At 35.4% G+C, this 20,777-nt stretch overlaps 1 protein-coding gene across 2 annotated transcripts in view; it reads right to left on the bottom strand.

Annotated features, from left to right (window-relative positions):
* LRPPRC (leucine rich pentatricopeptide repeat containing) overlaps window positions 1-20,777 on the bottom strand; it is a 104,389-nt gene that overhangs the window by 57,973 nt on the left and 25,639 nt on the right. For both annotated transcript variants that reach the window (XM_027113244.1, XM_027113245.1), the window contains exons 12-15: window positions 15,666-15,784; window positions 13,865-13,958; window positions 10,665-10,731; window positions 1,619-1,646 (exon numbers count right to left, since the gene is read on the bottom strand). In XM_027113244.1, the coding sequence (XP_026969045.1) occupies window positions 1,619-1,646; window positions 10,665-10,731; window positions 13,865-13,958; window positions 15,666-15,784 (308 nt within the window). The remainder of the gene's footprint in view (window positions 1-1,618; window positions 1,647-10,664; window positions 10,732-13,864; window positions 13,959-15,665; window positions 15,785-20,777) is intronic.

Below are 20,777 nucleotides of genomic sequence, written 5' to 3'. Positions count from 1 at the left end.
GTAATTCAACACCATCCCCACCTGCCAAGGAGATTGTTTCGTTTTTAAATAATAGGCTTGTCTTTTAAAAACAAAAACAAAACAAATCCATGTTGAAGGAAAACTGCAATGTTTCATGAAATGTCACTAAGAAAGCCTCTAAACTGATCTTTTATATACTGTTTTAAATAAACTGTTATAACAGGAATTATCTTATAGAAATTATCAACCAATGTTATTTGTCATTGTATTGTTTTTGGTCTTGTTGAAATTGGTCCAGTTTCCTCCTTTTAAGTGTAGTTTTACAGAAATAAGAAAGTAAAATTCCCTGAACCACTAAATAACTTTTTTTTTAAGTTTTTCAACATTTTCCCAGTCATTTTAATGGCATTAAAACAAAAGGGGGTTGAAAGTTCTAACATGTTTGTTCTCATTGATTCTTATCAACCGAATACACAAAAACTAAAGACTTACTCATCAACATTAATTCTGCCCACAAAATTTCAATTTAAAAAATTCAAATATATATTTTATGATGAAAACGATTACAAAACCTACATACAGTACTGACATCTAACTTTTGATCACAGTACTTGACTATATATCCACGGGCAGAAGATAATAAGAAAGGAACATAGTTTTCTGAAGTGATATGAGTTAGGAATTCTGAATTACCTCATGTGTATACTACGATTGAACTTATTTGTTCTTTAAATAGTGCCCAGCACATACCATAAGTATTAACAACTCAAACTACAGCAGCTTCTTCAACTATTTATTTTCTAATATGGAAAATAAGGCAAAACTGACCATACCCCACTTCACTCCACCATAAAATCATGCTACTGTTAATAGCAATTCAAAGGTTAAGGTAGAAACTGTTCAAAAGCAAAGCAAAACAAAACAATCCTTACCTACAAACTGTTTTTTAACCAACACAGACATGCGTAGAAGCTGTAGCCATACATCAGACATGACAGCCAAATTTAACACCACATTTTGAACAAAGACACATTTAATAAACCAATGAAAAATCTTTCTAGTCAAAAAATTAGTTCTAAATATAAATATCTCAACCATATATTATAACTGACTATATAGTTTGAATGGCAGTTTAATACTAAAAACAGAACTGAATGAAAATAAGATTTTAAAAATTATTTAAATTGGGAATTCCAATCAATAATGTGCATTCTGATTTTATTAAGCTACAAATATTCTTGTAATTCAGCATAAGGATCATTGTACTTCCTGCATAAAAGCAGTTAACTTCTTAAAAAGATAACAGTTTAAAATTTATTTGTATATCATTCATATATAGATATACATGTAGATACACAAACATATACACACATGCATATATTTTTAAAAATAATTATTAAATCTGTATGGTTACTGCAATAACGTTAACAGTTGTTTTTTGGAAAAGTTGAAAACCTTATGAAGAATTTAGGACAAAGTAAAGGATCACTTCAATAATAAATTTCATGCTCCAGGAAAGCAGTTTTAAAACTAAAATGACCAACTTGAAGATTCTAAATTCACTTAATTTATAATGATACATGACAAATATATGAAGCTATTATAACTTTTGCTTTTTATATACCATGTTATGATTTGCAATATTACGAATACTTACCTTGCTCCAAAGATTTATATTCATAGACCTGCAGGGGGCAGCAAAGGATTAAAAATAAACCCAAAAGTTTAAGAAACATTTTTAAGTTAAAAGACACTAGCAATTATTATATGCAATGCATACAGATCAAAGTCCTAAAAAATGTAAGTAAATAAGTGTTTCCAAATTCAAGGTGAATTTTCAAGCCAAGGTAATTTAGAAAGATTGACTCTCATTTACTTCGAACCCTCAAAATAAGATTTACTGATTCTTGCTCTTGCTCTGATTCAAGAACAAGAATCAGTAAATCTTGGGGTCCCAGTTTGATGGAGCAGGATATTTGCATGGTCTCAAAGTGTCTACCCAAGACTGCTTATGACTTGTAATGGTAAAGACAGTAACCACATAATGGAGAAATCGAACCAATATCTTCACTGAGTGATCAAAATTAATACCACTAATGAAATGCTGATGGACACATTTTATTTTTAATTTTGTTTTTTTTTTTGCGGTACGTGGGCCTCTCACTGTTGTGGCCTCTCCCGTTGCGGAGCACACGCTCCGGACGCGCAGGCTCAGCGGCCATGGCTCACTGGCCCAGCCGCTCCGCAGCATGTGGGATCTTCCCGGACCGGGGCACGAACCCGTGTCCCCTGCATCGGCAGGCAGACTCTCAACCACTGCACCACCAGGGAAGCCCTGATGGACACATTTTAGATTTAATTCCCTGAGAAGGACAGAACATCACTCCTGCGGTATTCCAATCAGGGATGTAACATGAAACTAATCATGGGGAACCATGAGGAACATTCTAGAAAATAACCAGCCTGTATTCTCCAAAACTACTAATGTCATAAACGACAAAGCCTGAAGAACTGTTCCAGATCAGAGAAAATTAAAGAGAAAAGACAACTAACATCCATCCCTGAACTGGATTCTGTTCTGTTCTGGAGGAAAAAAAAAAGAAGAGCGAGAAAGAGAAAATAATTGATAAAACTGGTATATGAGCTATATTAGATAAAAATATTCCATCAACGTTAAATTTCCTGAATTTGTCAACTGTGATGGAGTTGTGTTAAGGGAACATCCTTGTTCTGTAGAATTATATACTGACATATTTAAGGATAAAGGGTCATGACATATGCAACCTAAGCCCAAATAGTTCCAAAAAATTAAAATTTATATATACATGCATGTATAAATAGATGGAAAGAATGTATAATGATAATGGCAAAAATGCTAAAAGTTAAATAAATGGGATATATAAAGGTTCTCTGTACTACTCTTGTAATTTTCTATAAATGTGAAATTATTTCAGGAAAGCAAAAAGAACGGCTCACCCAAATTCTGACTGTTTAAATGAAAAATCATTTACAAAACTGGGTAACCAATGAACCCTAGTCTTATACTATTTAAGCTTTGTAAACTTAATGTCTATAAGCTTTGTATATTTAAGTCAAACACAGAATCTACTTTAAAGAGACTAGTTACATTTTAATGATAATTTTACAATGCGAATATGATTTATATATTTATTATAATTATCTATATTATACTTAACATTGTAAAATACCCACAAAACTTACAGGTCTTTTTAAAAATTCATAGCCCTCTTTAAACTTGAGGTTGGGTAGTTTAGGGTGGACTGTTTTGGTATAGTGAGTTAATAAGGCACTTATTTCAACTTTAAAAACATTCAGAATGAACTACTGACACACATGACTACTTGGATGGATTTCAGGGACATTACGCTGAGTGAAAAAAGGCCAATCTCAAAATATGATATACTCTATGAGTCCAGTTATATAATCTTTGCAAACTAAAATTATAAAAATTGAGAACAAATTAGTGGCTGCCATAGGTTAGGGATGGTGGATGGGAGATAAAGAGGTACTGGGGGCAGGGGGTAATTTGTAGTGATGGCATAGTTCTGTATCTTCACTGCAGTAATGGTTACACAAATCCATACGTGTGATAAAATGAGATGTAACCACTGGGGGAAAATGGATGGAGAGTATACAGGCCCTTTGTGTCCTATCTTTGCAACTTCCATGACTCCATAAGTACTTCAAAACAAAAAATAAAAACATGTTCCATGCCCCTCTAGAATCCTCTGCCTTATGATAAAAACCATCCCTCCTACTAAAGCACATTAAGAAAAAGTTTTGAAAAAGATGAAATCTTATTAGTAAGTGGGGGAAAAAAATGTTTACGAAGCCCTGCATTTAATAGTGTTTCTTCCACTTTTGGAAAAAACTCTTTGAGTAATCAGTTAGCAGAAGACATGATAAACTGACCTAAAAATTATATCTCTAGGCTGAACTGGAAGACAATCTCTCAACTGTTACAAGAAAGTTTTTCATCTCATCCATCCACTGATTACAGAGCAGCCTCCTCTGACTACCTGACACTTCCATATATTAAAAAAAAATTTTTTTTTTTTGGGGCCAAATAGTAAGTAAAAGAAGAGTGAGCACTCAAAATATGAAGATATGGACTTCCCTGGCAGTCCAGCAGGTAAGACTCCACGCTCCCAGTGCAGGGGGCCCGGGTTCGATCCCTGGTCAGGGAACTAGATACCACATGCATGCCACTACTAAGAAGCCCACATGCCACTACTAAGAAGCCCGCATGCCGCAACTAAGAAGTCTGCACGCCACAACTAAAGATCCCTCATGCCTCAAAGAAGATCCTGCATGCTGCAACTAAGGCCTGGCGCAGCCAAAATAAATTAATTAGTTAAAAAAAAAGAAGATAAAATGCTGTGCAGTGAAGAATAAGATACACTAAAAATCTATATTGATAAAAAAATCAGTCATCTTTTTTGGTTAGGCTAGAATCCACTTTAATTCCAAGAAATCTGAACCTGTAGATAGATGCTTACCACACCTAAGGAACTGGGGTAGGGGGTGGTGGTGCTGGGGAGGAAGGTGGGAATAAGGGGAGTAGGGAAATCAGCTTCCAAGGACTTGAGAAGCCAATGCCCAAAAGTGCACAATATTAAGTGGCAAGATTTGCAGTGGTTTGTCATCTGTCCTGTACCATGGACCCCTTTGGGACTTCGGTGAATTCGTTTTCTCAATTACTGTTAGTTTTGTCAGGTGTGATAACATTACAGTGGTTGTTTTATTTAAAGTAAGTTCTGAGGTATATACGAGACAGAATGACAAGAGGTCCATAATTTTAAACAGTCTAGGGGAAAAAAGGGGGGTGGGGGTGGGGAAGGAATAAATGAAACAAGACTGCCCAAATCTTAACTGTTGAAGCTGGGCAGTGGCTACTTTGGAGTTCTACTTTCGTGAATGATTGAAAGCTCCATAATGAAAAATAAACACATACCATCTCTGGTCTAAATTTTACATCTCTATTCTAACTCTCAGCATTAATAAACTGGGCTTTCTTTTTAAGAAAAGCTACTTTAATCATATCTTTCATCAAACATCAACTTAATGTAGAACAAAAAGTATCCCTAAGATAGTAAATTGCCATCAAACCTGGCATGAAGTACCTAGGGAAGGCACAGAGGCAAACTTTCAAAATTGTACATACATCTAAAGTAACTGAAAATGACTAAAAGCACTACCTTGAATGTGAAGCTTCATGACAGATGGCACAGGTCCAGAAAAAACAAACTAAAAAACCCCACACAGAATCTTTTCAACTAAGTTGTGTGAAGGATAGTTAACACTTCTTCATCACACACTCAATCCGTGCAATCTGGCTTCTGGCCCCAAACCTCCACTGAAAGTACTCTTACTATTACCACTCATCTCAATTCAAAATTCAACTAACACCTTCTGGTCCCCTTTGATTAAGTTTTGAGATTTGTGTTGTTGATCATTCCCTGCCAGTCTTCCAGTGATGCTACTCAATCTGTTTCAGAATTCTCCTTCCCTAGGTGCTCCTTAAAAACAATCCTCTGTACTAGGTTCCAAGTGCATTTTATTTTTTAATTTTTAAGACAATCCTGCAAGCAGGCATTTAAATTCCCTGTTTCACAGAAGAAGAAACAGACTCAGAAAGGCTAAGTTTAGAATTATCTTCACCGGAAGTTCCACGGGCACCTAAAATGATCCCACGAATTGTCGATTATCTCTTGCTGTTGTCCTATTCCCCCACCTACCGTTACCAGTACCCTTTTCTCCCCGCTTCAAATAGCCACTGTCAGTCTTAACCTTCATTATGTCAATCTTTCAGCGGCTGAAAGCCATGACTCAAGGTCTAAACTTCATAACTTAGAATGAGAGCAATTGTGAAGAGCCCCAGGCTACCACTTTGGCTTTATTTCTTGCCATTATTTCATGGGCAACCATTATGTCAATCTATCATCAGGTTCCCAAATGCACTGTTCCCTCAGCTTCAATGCCTTTGCCTGGAATGCCCTTCCTTCCCCTGGGCAAATGCTTATTCATCGTTTAACCTCAGTTCAGCACCTTCTCTACACATCTTGCCCTGACCCATTCCTCCCCTAACCTTGGCAGAAAGAGACAGTGATTCAGTTATATATACATATATATATATATTCTTTTTCATTATGGTTTATTACAGGATATTGAATATAGTTCCCTGTGCTATACAGTAGGACCTGTTGTTTATCTCTTTTATATATAGTAGTTTGCATCTGCTAATCCTAAACTCCTAATTTATTCCTCCACCCATTTCACCTTTGGTAACCATAAGTTTGTGTTCTGTGGCTGTGAGTGTTTCTGTTTTGTAAATAAGTTCACTCGTATCATATTTTAGATTCCACATAAAAGTGATATATGACATTTGTCTTTCTTACTTCACTTAGCATGATAATCTCTAGGTCTCTCCATGTTGCAGCAAATGGCATTGTTTCATTCTTTTTATGGCTGAATAGTATTCCATTGTGTGTGTGTGTGTGTGTGTGTGTGTGTGCATGTGTACACACCACATCTTCTTTATCCATTCAGATAGTGTCTTCTCCTCTATATATTCATAATTATCAAGATAAGTTTGCAGTTGCTTTCCTATTTTCTGGTACCTAGTTAACAAGTTGGGGGCAAGAAGATTCCTATTCATTCCTGAATTACCTATTACCTCACAGTCCCAGCCCTTAACACACGCTAAGAGCTAATATTTCCTGAGTACTCACAAACTGTACTTCATGAAGTACTTCCCTTCTCCTTGTAAAAATGTCATGAGTGGGAGCCTCACTGGCTGACTGAAAAGAGGAACTTAACACCTGGCACTTAACTTGGTTGGCTGTGACAGGGCAAGTGTCAGAAACTTGATTTTTTTCAACATGTGAAAGGCAGCTCTGCTCCAATGGTACAGATTCCCACTTGTCAAGTTCAAACTCTTGCCATTGGGTCAGAAAAATCTCTCCTTATATCACACAGAACTCTTTATCTATGGACTACGAAGACTTAAGTGCCTCCAAGCCAATTCTCAAACATTTCTCTTTTTGGTATTTGCCAACCAAATTTTGAACTATCTTCAGCGACATTTTGTCTCTTAGAAGTGACTCAATATTTCTGGGGTGGAGTTTTCACTAATATACAAAATGTACACTGCCTTCCTTCTCATTTGAACTTTTTTCAGCTGGAACTATTGTTAAGAGGAAAGAAAGTCTTATTCATACTAAACATATTCTTGCCCTGGATTTGACAGAAGAACTCACTAACTTTACCAGAGTAAATGTCCTTTCAAATACTTCAAAATAGCTTTATTTTTTTAAAAAAATTTTAAAGTAAAAATTCCCTAATAACCTTGAATAATCTCATCCTAACTAATAGCAATACTGAATTTTAAACATTTTATATAGGTGACTTCGCCTCTATAGGCTACCAGTTTGGTTTATACACTGGGAAACTTCGGGAAGGCATGACACTTAATTGGTATTCAATGACCATCTCCTGAGCTTATCAATTTACAGAAATACTAGCTTGCCACTTAAACACCACTCTCAACATATATGAAGAAAATAGTGTTGGTCTTTCAAAAATATTGTGGGATAGCATAAAAAATTAATCTGGGCCCAAATAGGTTACAGAACACATGGGAGGAACTACTGCCTCTTGGACCATGGATCTACCACTATTAGGCAGGTAATACTAAAGGCAGATAACTCTTACAAAAATTGCATTCCAATACCGAAATGCACATCCAAGTTTCCCTTAGAATTAGCTGAAGTGACTATGCTATCTCATTTAATGTTTTATAACTTATTTCTGATAACTATGAATAATTTTTTCTGGTAACTTTAAGTGAATCTCTTATGGGCTAATCCTTATAGGAGCTGCAGGAGTCTACTGGCAATACCAATCAGTTTGGTTTTCAGAACAGCTTTCAGTCACTCAGCCAATTCTAAAGTTGCCAGAAGAGTACAACAGGACCCTGAGAAGCATGTGATAGGTGACTGTTTCAAAAGCTGTACTGAATGTACTGACAAAGGGATTTGAAAATATATATACTATTTGGCTCAGCATCAAATGAAAGAATAGAAGGCTACATTAATGCCAAGATAATGGACTGTAATGACTATGTTTTGAATTTTTAATAGTTTTGGGGGTGGGAGGAAAAGAAAGAAATTACCTCTGGTCAAATACTTCAGATTTTGCACATTCTTATGATTAATGCCAAATTACCACAACCTGAAACTTTTCGGTATCTACAAGAAGAAATTCATCAACATAATACAGTTTTAGAACCTACAGATTTAAAATATTTCTCTGGAAGGGACTAATTAAAACTTGTTTTTATAGGGCAGACTATCAGAGCAGAGAGACCTTGACAAATACAGAGCCCTGGAGAACTGCAGAGGGTTGTCCTCAGGCTTCAGCTAAGTACTGATAAGCACGTTCGAGTGAAGAAACAATCTGAAGTCCAGGAAACTACCTGAGAACTTTCCAGAAGCTCAAAAAAAGACAATTCCCAGAACCCACACATGGAATTGGAATAGTTCACATTCCTAATAATCTCAAAATACATGGGCTAGCAGATAGAATTATCAGTATCAGGAGGATACTACCTTAATAGTAGGGCTTGACTACTTTAGTGGGAATAATCCTAGACTAAAAGCTGCTCTAGGACTTCCCTGGTGGCGCAGTGGTTGGAAGCCTGCCTGCCAATGCAGGGGACACAGGTTCGTGCCCCAGTCCGGGAAGATCCCACATGCCGCGGAGCGGCTGGGCCCATGTGCCATGGCCACTGGGCCTGCGCGTCCGGAGCCTGTGCTCCACAGCGGGAGAGGCCGCGGCAGTGAGAGGTCCACGTACCGCAAAAAAAAAAAAAAGAAGTGTCGGATTTGTGAAATATAACAACTGCCTTTCAAACTGACTAAGAAAAATAATAAAGGTAAAGAAGGAAATACCCATCGTCTGGAAGTTTATATGAAAAACTTTTTTTCAAGTCTTTTGTCAAGGACAATTATATGAAAAGTCACTATATTTCACTTCATAATGCATTACGGGTTCTTGTTTTAAAATCTGGCTCTAATAGCATTTTTATCTACTTGATTATGTGTTCTGTATTTTCAAACTTTATAGGCACAGACCTTGGTTTTTTTTTTTCTTAACTTCAGGAAAACAGCAATTATTTAAATGTATGTAGGTGTATAAGAGGAGTGGAATTGCACTGGCTAAATAAAGAATGGCAACAAGAATCCCTCCTACTTGTTCTCTCTCTTCTTGCCTGCAATGGAGGTTCCGGAGATGTCAACAGAAAACCTAGTGCTTCCATCAACAAACAGTCTAAAAATTACTGGGATCAATATCAGAAGTCATTAACATTACAAACAAAGAAAGAATGACAATATTAACATTACAAACAAAGAAAGAATGACAATATTAGAAACTTACCCTTTTGCAACCACCTCTGCTAACACCTGATTCAACAAGGACTACCAATGGCTACTATCACCACTGAGTGAAAGGTGCTAGGAAACAGGGTAGACACACTATCTCAAAGTATCACCCCACAGACGCCTTACTAATTACAAAGGAGATGAGGTTCCTTTGCAAGGAAGAGAAGTGGGGGCCACCAATGTAAGCAAATGATCAAAATTAGCTGATGGCACCAAAGTTAGACACCTGACATTATATTCCTTAAGAACTGCCAATCACCTATGAAATATACTTGCTAAAAATGTTCAATCTGAGTCTGATCGTGAGGGAAAAATTAGGTAAACACAAAATATGAGAGGGACATTCTATAGAGAAAGAAGCCTCGACTCTTTCCCCACCACCACCAAAAAAGTAGGGAATTGTTTTTAAGAGAATAAAGAGATAGCAATCAAATACCATGCATGAACTTAACTGAATCCTCAAAAAGTAAAACAGCTGTAAAAGAATTTCAGAACAGCTGGGACAATCTTAACACAATGTATATTAGCTGATATTATAGTATTGTTAATTTTTAGGAGTGATACTGGTATTGTGATTACATAGATGATGACCTTATTTTTAAGAGAGATATATTGAAGGATCCAGTATCATGATGTCTACAACTTCAAGGAGTTCAGCAAAAAAGGAGAAAAAGTGTATATATGTATATGTATATGTCCATATGTATATATTATAGAAAAAGTGTATGAGAGAGAAAGCAAGTTAATATGGCAAAATATCAACAATTGGTGATCTACATAAAGGGTATGTGAGTATTTCCTTTACCACTCAACTTGTCTTTATGTTTGAATATTTTCAAAACAACAAAATTGGGAAAAAAGGTCATTAACATTCCCTGAGCACACCGAGGAGGAGAGTAGTATTACACTGAATAAAATTCCTCTTGTAATTAAATGCTCAAAGTATAAATCAAATATACATGCAAATTTGTCTATAACTCCAACCTGCCATATTCAAAGAGTGCTTTCTTTTTTTGAAACAAGACCTCTACTAAATCAGTATGAATTTCTTGGAATAGATGATAAAAAAAGGCAGCCTAAACTCACAACTACTTAGTAGGAAGAATAAAATAGATAAGGTTATTTCAGGTAACTAGTATACTGGAAGATAAGAGTATCTGTTTCTTTCCTCACACAGTAGGTCAAAAAGGAGAAATCAGTCTATATTCAGGCAAAGATTATATAAGGTGATCATCTTACCTCCTAAAGCCTAGAATTAGGCTGCCTCTCAATGAAGCAAATGAGAGAGGCAATGTATTTGATTCCACTGCAAAAGAAAATAATCATCATAAAACCCCAGACCAAAACCAAAATCTTAAATTATCAATTTATTTGAAAGCACATTTATACCAACACCTTTCAATTTTCATCTGGGAAATATTATTTTTAAAATGTTAAAGTTTGCATACAAAGTTAATTAGAAATTGCAGAAATATATACTGGCAATATAAGCTATCCTTTTAAAACACTTTACTTCATTTACATAAATCTATACAACTAATGAATTTATAAATATTCTTTTCTATAAATGGCAATTAACTAATCTACCAGCATACTCCAAGTCAGTCTGGTACACATACCAAGGCTGTATGTTACTGGACAACATGGCACTATGAAGGGAGAGACTGTAACTACCCTTTAAAGACAGAAGATGAGGGGGAAAGTTCTTTTCTGAGAGTGTTGTTGGATTCTGTTGAACCACTCACACTTCCTCATTCTATTTTCCACATGATCTATGACCTGCATTCATGCAAGAGTGACAACCTAAAGTGATAATAACCTCTTTACCTCTGTTATGTAACTGATTTATACTGATCTTTCACTTTTCTGATGATTTGTTTGCTCTACTATTCATTTTGGTATTTATACAGCCTTGTATGTTTCAATGCTGACATTCTAAGCCTGATTTGCCTTAGTATAAGAATCAGGCCTTAATGCATAAGACCTGGTTCTCCACATAACCCTTGCCATAATTATCTTGGGACAGAATCACAGTAGGCATATCCTGAATTTATTTTTTCCTGTCATTATATTAAAATGGTGCCATGTTATAAGTAATTGTTTTAATCTTTTCAGTATATATGCAAAGCAGCTGCTGAATGATTCAAGAGGGATGGAATTAGATAGGAACTCGTAGTGGAGGCAAATTCTGAAGACAGAATTAATAAATACAGTTTAGGTAAAGATTAAGATAGCTGGTTAACTTAAAAAAAAAACTCATGGGAAAAATCACAGTAGGTTTTAATATTTGCTCATCTCCCTAAATATGAATAAAAATTTAACCCGCACACACAAGGAGAAATACTTTAGACTGACTGTTAGATCCCTTGAACAGGAAGCATAAGTTTCTCAGTGGTTTCATGTGGCATTTAAAACTCTAAAAATCGTCTCTGAAATGAGCTGTATTTAGTCACTCAGGAATTTTAAAGTGGATATACCACATGCTTTTCGGTAACCTTTAATTTTGCTTGATCAAATTAATTTCCATGCCTATAAAATCAAGTGGGAAAATGTTTCTTACTACTCCACAAACTTGATCAAAATAAGCCATTTAATAAGTCAGGGGGATGGAATGTACAGCATGGTGACTACAGTTAATAATACTATATTTCATATGTGAAAGTTGTTGAGAGAGTAGATCTTTGAAATCCTCATCACAAGAAAAAAAAATTTTTGTAACCACGTATGTGGACGAATGTTAACCAGACTTACTATCGTGACCACTTTGCAATATACACAAATATTGAATCATTATGTTGTACACCTGAAACTAATATATTATATATCAACTATACCTCAATTTAAAAAAAAAAAAGACAAGCCATTTACTTTTCTCTACTACCTGCCATTCCTTGTAGTAACCAAAAGTGCCTATCTATAAGCAGCCTACAGGGAATACCAGCAATTATAGAACTAACTGCTCTTCAAAGATCTGTAATTCAAAGGGTGAGGAAGCTGAAATCTTCTTTAGTCTTTAAGTTCATGGTATTTTTCTTTTTCACATTTAATAAACAACCTCTTGGAAACTTATTTCTAAACTATTCAAATTAGCATTTTACAGAATATTATCAAGTTTTTATTCATTAAAAAGGTGACCGAAAAAAAAAAAAAAAAAAAAAGGTGACCAGAAACATCTCAGCAAGCTGGAAGGCTGCTGACAAAAAGCATCTAGTTTCCTTAGCAACAAACAAGTGTGAAAAATTTCAAGAGATTGACAATGAAGTGGAATGGATGGTATGATAAAGGGAAAAGGCAGCTCTCATGTATCCACCTTATGCACCTAGATTCCTCAGCTAATGCTTCTGTTTTCATCTTGTCAGTATGGAAAATCTATATATTATACAGAGTAGAAGGCAAAATCAATACTCTCGGATAGCAGCCAGCATTAATACTCAACTTTACACTCAAATAACTACACCTCTAACAGTCAACGCTTTCATACTGAACACTTCGCCTTCCCCTTTATAATAATACAATAAACTATTTTAAATACCTCAAACACAGATAATATATACCAGTAATCTGGTTTTAACAAAGCTTCCACTTACACAATTTGAATATACATTAATAAAATCTTAACTTTTAACATTTCAGTGTGCTAGAAATTGATGTTTGTATATTTATTTTTAAATGATATCTCTTTCACAAGATATGAAACACTGTCAAGATAATGCCATAGATATGTCAAAAATTAAAATTAAAAAAGGTCTAATTTATTAAATTAAAACATAGTATAGTGGAAAAATAAGTTCATAAGATTAGATGATCTTGGTTCTGACTCAATCACTAACTTTGGGCAAATCATTTAACATCTCTCTGCCTTTCTTCATCTATCAATGGAGGAAGTTTATTAACATGGGATGAACGTTGTAAAGCACCCTATCATTTATAAGTGTTTGGAAACATTTACTGTGTTTTTAATAATGAGGACTGGGAGATGGCTTCGTGTAACTTAGGGCCATAATAAGCATTAGTTTAGAAAACACTTTCAAAAGCAAGATCTCATATGGTTCTCACAACTCCCACAAGGTAGACAGATAGGCAATACTATCCCATTTCATAAAACTGAAAGAACAATACAGGTATTTGTTTCAGGTCCTATAATCAGCAGGTAAATTATAAATATGGACCCAAGTCCTCTGGGTCCCCAGTCCAACCTAACACCATGTTATCTCCAAGGTCCTATTAACTTTAAAGTTACTTCCAAATTATCTACAAGTTAAACTCATAAACTATCTTATAAGACTAACTTAAATAAAACATATAAAAACTTCCTTGCTTTTGAGGAAAATACTTTCAACTACCTGAGGCAGGCAGTGAGGGCATGAACCACCCTGTATGCCCTCAAAAGTAACTGAAATTAACACCTGTCAAGCTTTCTTCTAATGCTGCATACTTACAAAATGATAAAATATAGTCTAAGTTTCCATTTACTGCTTCAATTCTCAATTCAGCTTGAGAAAATATACTATCTTCACGTAGACATCCATTTTCCTAGGGATAAAGCATATTTCAATGATAATACACCTCAGCTAAAAATATTTTGATATGTCATTCAAACTTCCTGTTTTCCCATTTCTTTATATGACCGTATTCTGATAATCCTTCATTTAAAAAAGACCGTTTTCTAAAATAATGCAAATAAACTGAATAACCAAACTTCAGCAAAAGCTATGAGATACAGTCCCAACATCCCAAATTAAATGCTTATCTTCAAATTCATATAATCTGTTACCCTTAGAGTGTCTTCCTTCTAGGAAGAGTTTACTATTGAAGACATTAGAACAATTCTCTAATTAACAACAAAATGAAAATTGAATGCACTGATCTAAAATGGTATTTTAAGACATATAATGAGGTAAAGATCAAATTTATTTTTATTTAACTTCAAATGGCTAATGACTTATCTCAACATCGTATTTAATAATTTAAGTATATGGGCTGAAATTTAGCCAAACATGTTTACTGAACCACTTTATAATAATAGCACAATATTGAAAATTAATCAATAATAAGAAATGAATAAAGATAAATTACAGTATATCCACACAATAAAACATCATACAAACATAAACAATTATTTGTGGAATTACACACTATAATGTAAAGGTGCCGTGAAAAAAGTAGGTTTTGGGGAAAAAGAACGTGGGAAAATTACTTTTTTAACAGTAAAATATGTATAGCACAGTGTCAAAATACACTGTTAAATACTCAGGGAAGAAAGGTAAAGACACTCAAGACATAAACTCTCCCTTGAAGAGGACTGGAATTATGAAATCATTTCAACGAAAGAAAAGAACACTCTAACACAATATTAGAAAAATAAAGGCATTATGTGAATAACCACCTAGGAAACAGGTCTTCTGAACAAAATATTTCTTACTAAAATGTGTGATACTCCGCCATGTTGTTCCTAATTGCATAGCACTTTATTCTGAAAATGGAAAGTGTAACCATTGCTGCCCCAGTGCACTGGGTCAATTTTTCATATGCCCCTTTATAAATGCCTTACTTATTCTGGTGGGCACAGGAATTATCTGGCAGGAAAACAATGCTCTGGGGTCAAACAAAAGATTACTTACAAAAAAAAAAAAAAAAACAGAACAGTAAATATACTAAGAGTTTATTATGAAAATTCATATAGAAGTGAAAAGTAATATTCAAAAATGAAAGGTGCAGTTGCACTGTAGAGTGGGATTAAAGAGTGAAACTTTCATTTAAATTTTGTCTGATATTGACATACTGTCTTTTCAACACACAAGAAAAATACTACTTCACCTTTATAAGACTTTTAAGTTTAGTAGCTACAGATCCTAGACTTCCCTGGTGGTCCCGTGGGTAAGATTCCATACTCCCAATGCAGGGGGCCCAGGTTCAATCCCTGGTAGGGGAACTAGATCCCGTACGCATGCTGCAACTAAGAGTTCACATGCCACAACTAAGAAGCCTGAATGTCACAACTAAAGATCCCACATGCCACAACTAAGACCTGGTGCAGCCAAAATAAATAAATAAATATTTAAAAAACAAAAAACTACAGCTGTTACACTAACCAATATTTTTACAAAGCTTCAGAAAATTATATACCAACATAACCATTTTAGTCTCAGCTCAGTGACTTTTTTTTTCTTTGATTACCACAAAACATTAGGGAGGAAAAATGTTCTTCAATTATGAAATTAAAACCACACTTGCACTCACCTGCAAAATAGCACGAACTGACTTTACACTATCAAAGCATGGAAACACGTAATTTATGTATGTCTCCTGATCAGGAGTTACTCCTATTTCATGCATTTCTTTGAGGACTTCAACTATACCTGTAAAATCAAATTTAGAAGCACAAAGATGAGGAACTTGGAATAAATTAACAAAAAATCAAAAAGTTCAGTTCATTTACTTTCTGAATTATAATGTAGGAAAAGTACTCAGCATTTTGTTTATCTGAAAGAGAAAGAACAACAGAACTGGATAATAAGATGATAAATGAAAAAATTTTATTGCTCCTTCCTTCATCTCTCCCTATTAATTCAGGAGAAAGTGCTAAGGAAATACCCTAGAAATTAAAAGAAAAATGAAAACAAGCAAGATGCTTAGTAATTTCCAGTATCCCAATTGAACAGAGATCATGAAACAGCACTGCTATCACAGAGCAATATGGATCTACAAAATAAAACTTGACATGACGAAATACTGCAGAGAGAAGGGATTAGAAGAATGGGGTGAGAGGAAATCTTTCCAAGACAAAAGTGTTGTTTTTTTTTTTTGCAGTACGCGGGCCTCTCACTGTTGTGGCCTCTCCCGTTGCAGAGCACAGGCTCCGGACGCGCAGGCTCAGCGGCCATGGCTCACGGGCCCAGCCGCTCCACGGCATGTGGGATCCTGCCAGACCGGAACACGAACCCGTGTCCCCTGCACCAGCAGGCTGACTCTCAACCACTGTGCCACCAGGGAAGCCCTGTGCTCTTCTTCATATGCAAAGATTACTAAGCACCTGACAGGAGGACATAGCTGCTTTTCTTTTCTTTTTAGCTGCTTTTCAATTACTTGTAATAGTCTTGTGCTAATCTAATGTCCTCAATGTCCCTTCTGGCCAGTATTGACTGCTTTGTCTGATAAGACACTACAGAGAAGTGACAAAACAAAAACAGGTTTTGCAATTTAAAGAGACCTACCTTTCAACCCGGGTTCTTCCACTTAATGGCAGTGTAAATCTGAGCAAGTAACTCCACTTTTCTGAGCCATTTTCTTAGCTTACATACTAGAAATGGCAATATGCCAGAACCGTGCCTTCTAGACACTTTAACATGTACCTTTTGGCTTGATCCTTCTACCCACCATCCATGGATTAAGCAAGGCAATACGAGTCAAGGCACTCAATAAATAGAACAATTTTCTGACCTATAAGAGTTCATGCTTATTGAATGGATAGAAGCAAAGTAACAAAAATTGTAAATATTACCCACAGGTATGGAAGAAATTCTGTGGTCTAGGCCTACAGGAAGATGGAGGACAATAGAAAAAACAGAACATACTGAACAAAAAGAACCGCAGTATTACAACTCAGTTTAGATCAATATATCAGGTTCATACTAACAAGGCTTTCATTTCAGCCTACTGGGTAGGCAGGGAGAAGGGGGGTGTATACTTCTCTATTTAAATAAAGCTGGAAATGCCTTTAGAAGTCCAATAATCTGTATTTTAACAAAAGTGTTAAAGTAAGCGATTTCTTCAAGATCAGAGACGTGTCTTGAAAAAGAAACCTTGTCTCCTAATTGCTGGCAGGTGCTTGTAACACTACAAAACTGCAAAAACCTACACTTTTCCCTCCAATCAGAAGGATGTGGGATCAAGTCATTTTGCATACAGGAATGATAATACAGCTGCCTATTTACTTCTCAGGATGGTCATTAAAACTAAAAAAAAAAAAAAAAATGTGTGAAACCCTAAAAATACTAAACAAATGTTAATAGTAACAGTGGGGCTTCCCTGGTGGCGCAATGGTTGAGAGTCCGCCTGCCGATGCAGGGGACATGGGTTCGTGCCCCGATCCGGGAAGATCCCACATGCCGCGGAGCGGCTGGGCCCGTGAGCCATGGCCGCTGAGCCTGCGCGTCTGGAGCCTGCGCCCCAAAGAGAGAGAGAACAAAAAAGAGAGGGCCCCCCGAAAAAAAAAAAAAAAAAAAAAAAAAACATTAACAGTGATTTAATTTTTTTAGCTGTCTTGAAATACTCTAATAATTTCTAAAATTTAGCATAAGGTAACTCTTAATGTTTGAAAACAGGCCAACAAATTGATTGCAGATAGAAGATTCCTATTCCTATACAAACACTTCCCCTCATCATCTATGCCTCAAATATATTTTATTCTCTTAGTTCATTTTTCCAATAATGTTTTTCAGGGAGAGGAGTGCATTCTGCTCATTTAGATGACCTGGGTTGGTAGCATTTGTAACTCATGTATCTTTCCAACTGAAACTAAAGCAGGTTTAAGAAAACCTGGGTTCACACCATTGCTCAGCCAAGTTCAATCACTCCCTCAAGCACTCTGAGGAAGCATACAAGGATATTCCCTTCAGTAACTATAGTTGGACAGGAAGAGGGAAACACTTCTCAATAAGGAGAAAGAAAGGTGATTGATCTGACATACCTACAAATATCCTCCTCAAAAATACAATTCATATTTCTTTTTAAAATAAAAGATTAAAATAATCATATATTAACTTAGATAAACGAGGATCCCAACCTCTGTGAACTTAGAAAATCTAAACAATCTAGTAAAAATATTTCAAATGTAGGCACAAGAAAGTTTATGAATCTAAAGGAAAGTCTCCATTCAAAAAGTTTTATAAGAATTAAAGTAGTTCAAACTATTGGGAAAGATATATGGTTTTCCTGAACAAATTCCACCAACTAGGACTCTTTACTCCACATAATTTTAGACTCTGCCCAGAGCGCTCACTTTACGAGGAGGCAATTTCTTACTTTTTAAAAAGTATCATCTACTCAACCATTCACTCAACTGGCATTTAGGTTTTCATACCAGCCCTTCCTTTTATATTTTACCTGTTTTATATTCTTATTTTCATGTTTCCTAAATATACCAAGGGATGTAGATAATCCCTCAATCACTCTGCATTATTTCCTCTCACTTGGGCCAATTTGCTAAAATTCTAAGAGAGGACTTTTCCATTTGCACAACAGAGAAAAATACTAGCAAGATAAGCCATGAGGAAGTCATTATAAGAATCTTTTTTAAGGGTTGGCCAAATTTGCAGCCAGGAAAATTCTAGAATTCAATGAAAGTTTGATCATCCTATTGTTGAACACTTGGTTCAGTCTGATCTGACCTCTACATACCTTTCTTTGATTTCCTGAAGGGTTTTATTTATTCCTTATGAAACACTCCTCTACATCCTCCATCTCTGTAGCCATTATTTTCTTCTGTTAATTATTTATTTCTACCAGTTTATAATGACTTTCCCCAGACAAAGAACAAATTCACTGCACTAAAAAGAATCTTACTTTCTTATCTTACACTGAAGAAACTATATAGAATATATACAGCCATTTCCCTGTTACATGAAGAAAAGACTGTAGAATACATACTTTACTCTATTTCAGGACTTCCTACAAAGGAGAAAGTACTTTTTAAAAACTGTAAAACAGCTGACAATCTCTTGTACTCTCAAGTTAACTTTCCAGCTTTCCTATTTTTCCAGTTAAAACCTTCACTGATTAAAAAACTTGGTACCACTTTTAAAATATGTCCTTAATGCCAAAATCGATACCTAATTTTTAACCAATAGCTAAGAATTTTTATAAAACAAGTACGGCATATTTACAAGTGTCTAATATGGAGGTGTTACGGTATTAAAAATAAGTATTTACAACAGGAGGACAGAAATCCTAGTTCTAATCCCAGCACTTCTGACAACTAGATGTGGAACCTAAGATCAGCCACTGAATCTCTCTGGGCTCTCAGTTCCTTCATTAATATAATGTGAGCTTTCAACAAGGCACCTTTGATTCTACGATTCTAAGAAAAAAATGGCTTCAAGATAAAGTCCACTTTTCTACTAGTTTGAGCTACAACTATGGAAAGAATTACCTGAATTCTTTCATGTTTACTAAGTAGTAAAAATGTAGTAACCAATTCAAGTCTAGATACCATGATAGGCTGAGAAAAGGAAATTTACCTGATGAATAAACAAACATTTCAACAGGAGTACCAAAAGTATTTTCATATCTGTGTATTGTGGACAATACTAACATGGCCAAAGATTTTCATGGAATGATGTAAACTTTCTGTGGTTCAAAAATACTAGGATTAAAGGTTAACTCTTAGAGTTTTCAGAACTGGAGGATATGCAAAGAGTTAATCAACTAGCATATTGTTTTCACAAAAATTTTTCTAAAAAGGATTTAGAGACTTTTACAGCCAGAAACAATTAGGGAATACTTGTTTCACTATTTCCTTTAAACCAGAAGACGGCTATATATTTAAATAAAATTGCAATATGAAAGTCTGCTAAAAGCACTTTTTTTTGTTGTTTGTGCATTTTGTTTGTCACCCAATGTCATACTAACAACTCTGCATCTCATTCTAAAGCACATTATACGGCGCAATAAAATGAAAAAGACCATTTTTTGTTTCCCCAAGGGGGAAGTACTTCTGTTAAAAGCATCTTTTTATGAGACTACTCTTTCTGAATTACCAATAATGCAAACCAAAGAATTAGATACTGTACTCTAAAATTTAGTATTTGTTCAATTCTTATTCATATCCTATAGATATCCCATGTGTACAGGTAAAAGTATGCTAAATGCTTAAACGTACTTAAGAACCTGAAAGATTGAACATTTCTGTCCTTCAATCAGTTGGCTGTCAGGTCATGAGCATTCATTTTGCAATAAAAGTTTTCCTGCCTTTCCTATTATTTTAACTCAGCTCAGTTAAGAAGAAATAGACTGGTCCACAAAGAAAATGGTCTAATTGTATATATTTTATCTTTAATAAGGCTAAACTAATTTCAAACACTGTAAGTATGTAAAATCAAGAACTAAAGAGTTTTTTGAAAAACTTAAAAACAGTGAACTATTTAAAACCACAATCACAAGTCTGAATATCAAGATCAGAGATGAATTAAGAAATGAAATTAAGCGCTTCCCTGGTGGCGCAGTGGTTGGGAGTCCGCCTGCCGACACAGGGGACACGGGTTCGTGCCCTGGTCCAGGAAGATCCCACAGGCCGCGGAGTGGCTGGGCCTGTGAGCTATGGCCACTGAGCCTGCGCATCCGGAGCCTGTGCTC

This window comes from Aethalodelphis obliquidens, unplaced genomic scaffold, assembly GCF_003676395.1.
Source record: "Aethalodelphis obliquidens isolate GAN/ISIS:26980383/991018 unplaced genomic scaffold, ASM367639v1 scaffold12, whole genome shotgun sequence".
Classification (NCBI taxonomy): Eukaryota; Metazoa; Chordata; class Mammalia; order Artiodactyla; family Delphinidae; genus Aethalodelphis; species Aethalodelphis obliquidens.
The sequence above is the reverse complement of the archived record's forward strand: the minus strand, read 5'-3'. Positions and strand labels throughout refer to the sequence as shown.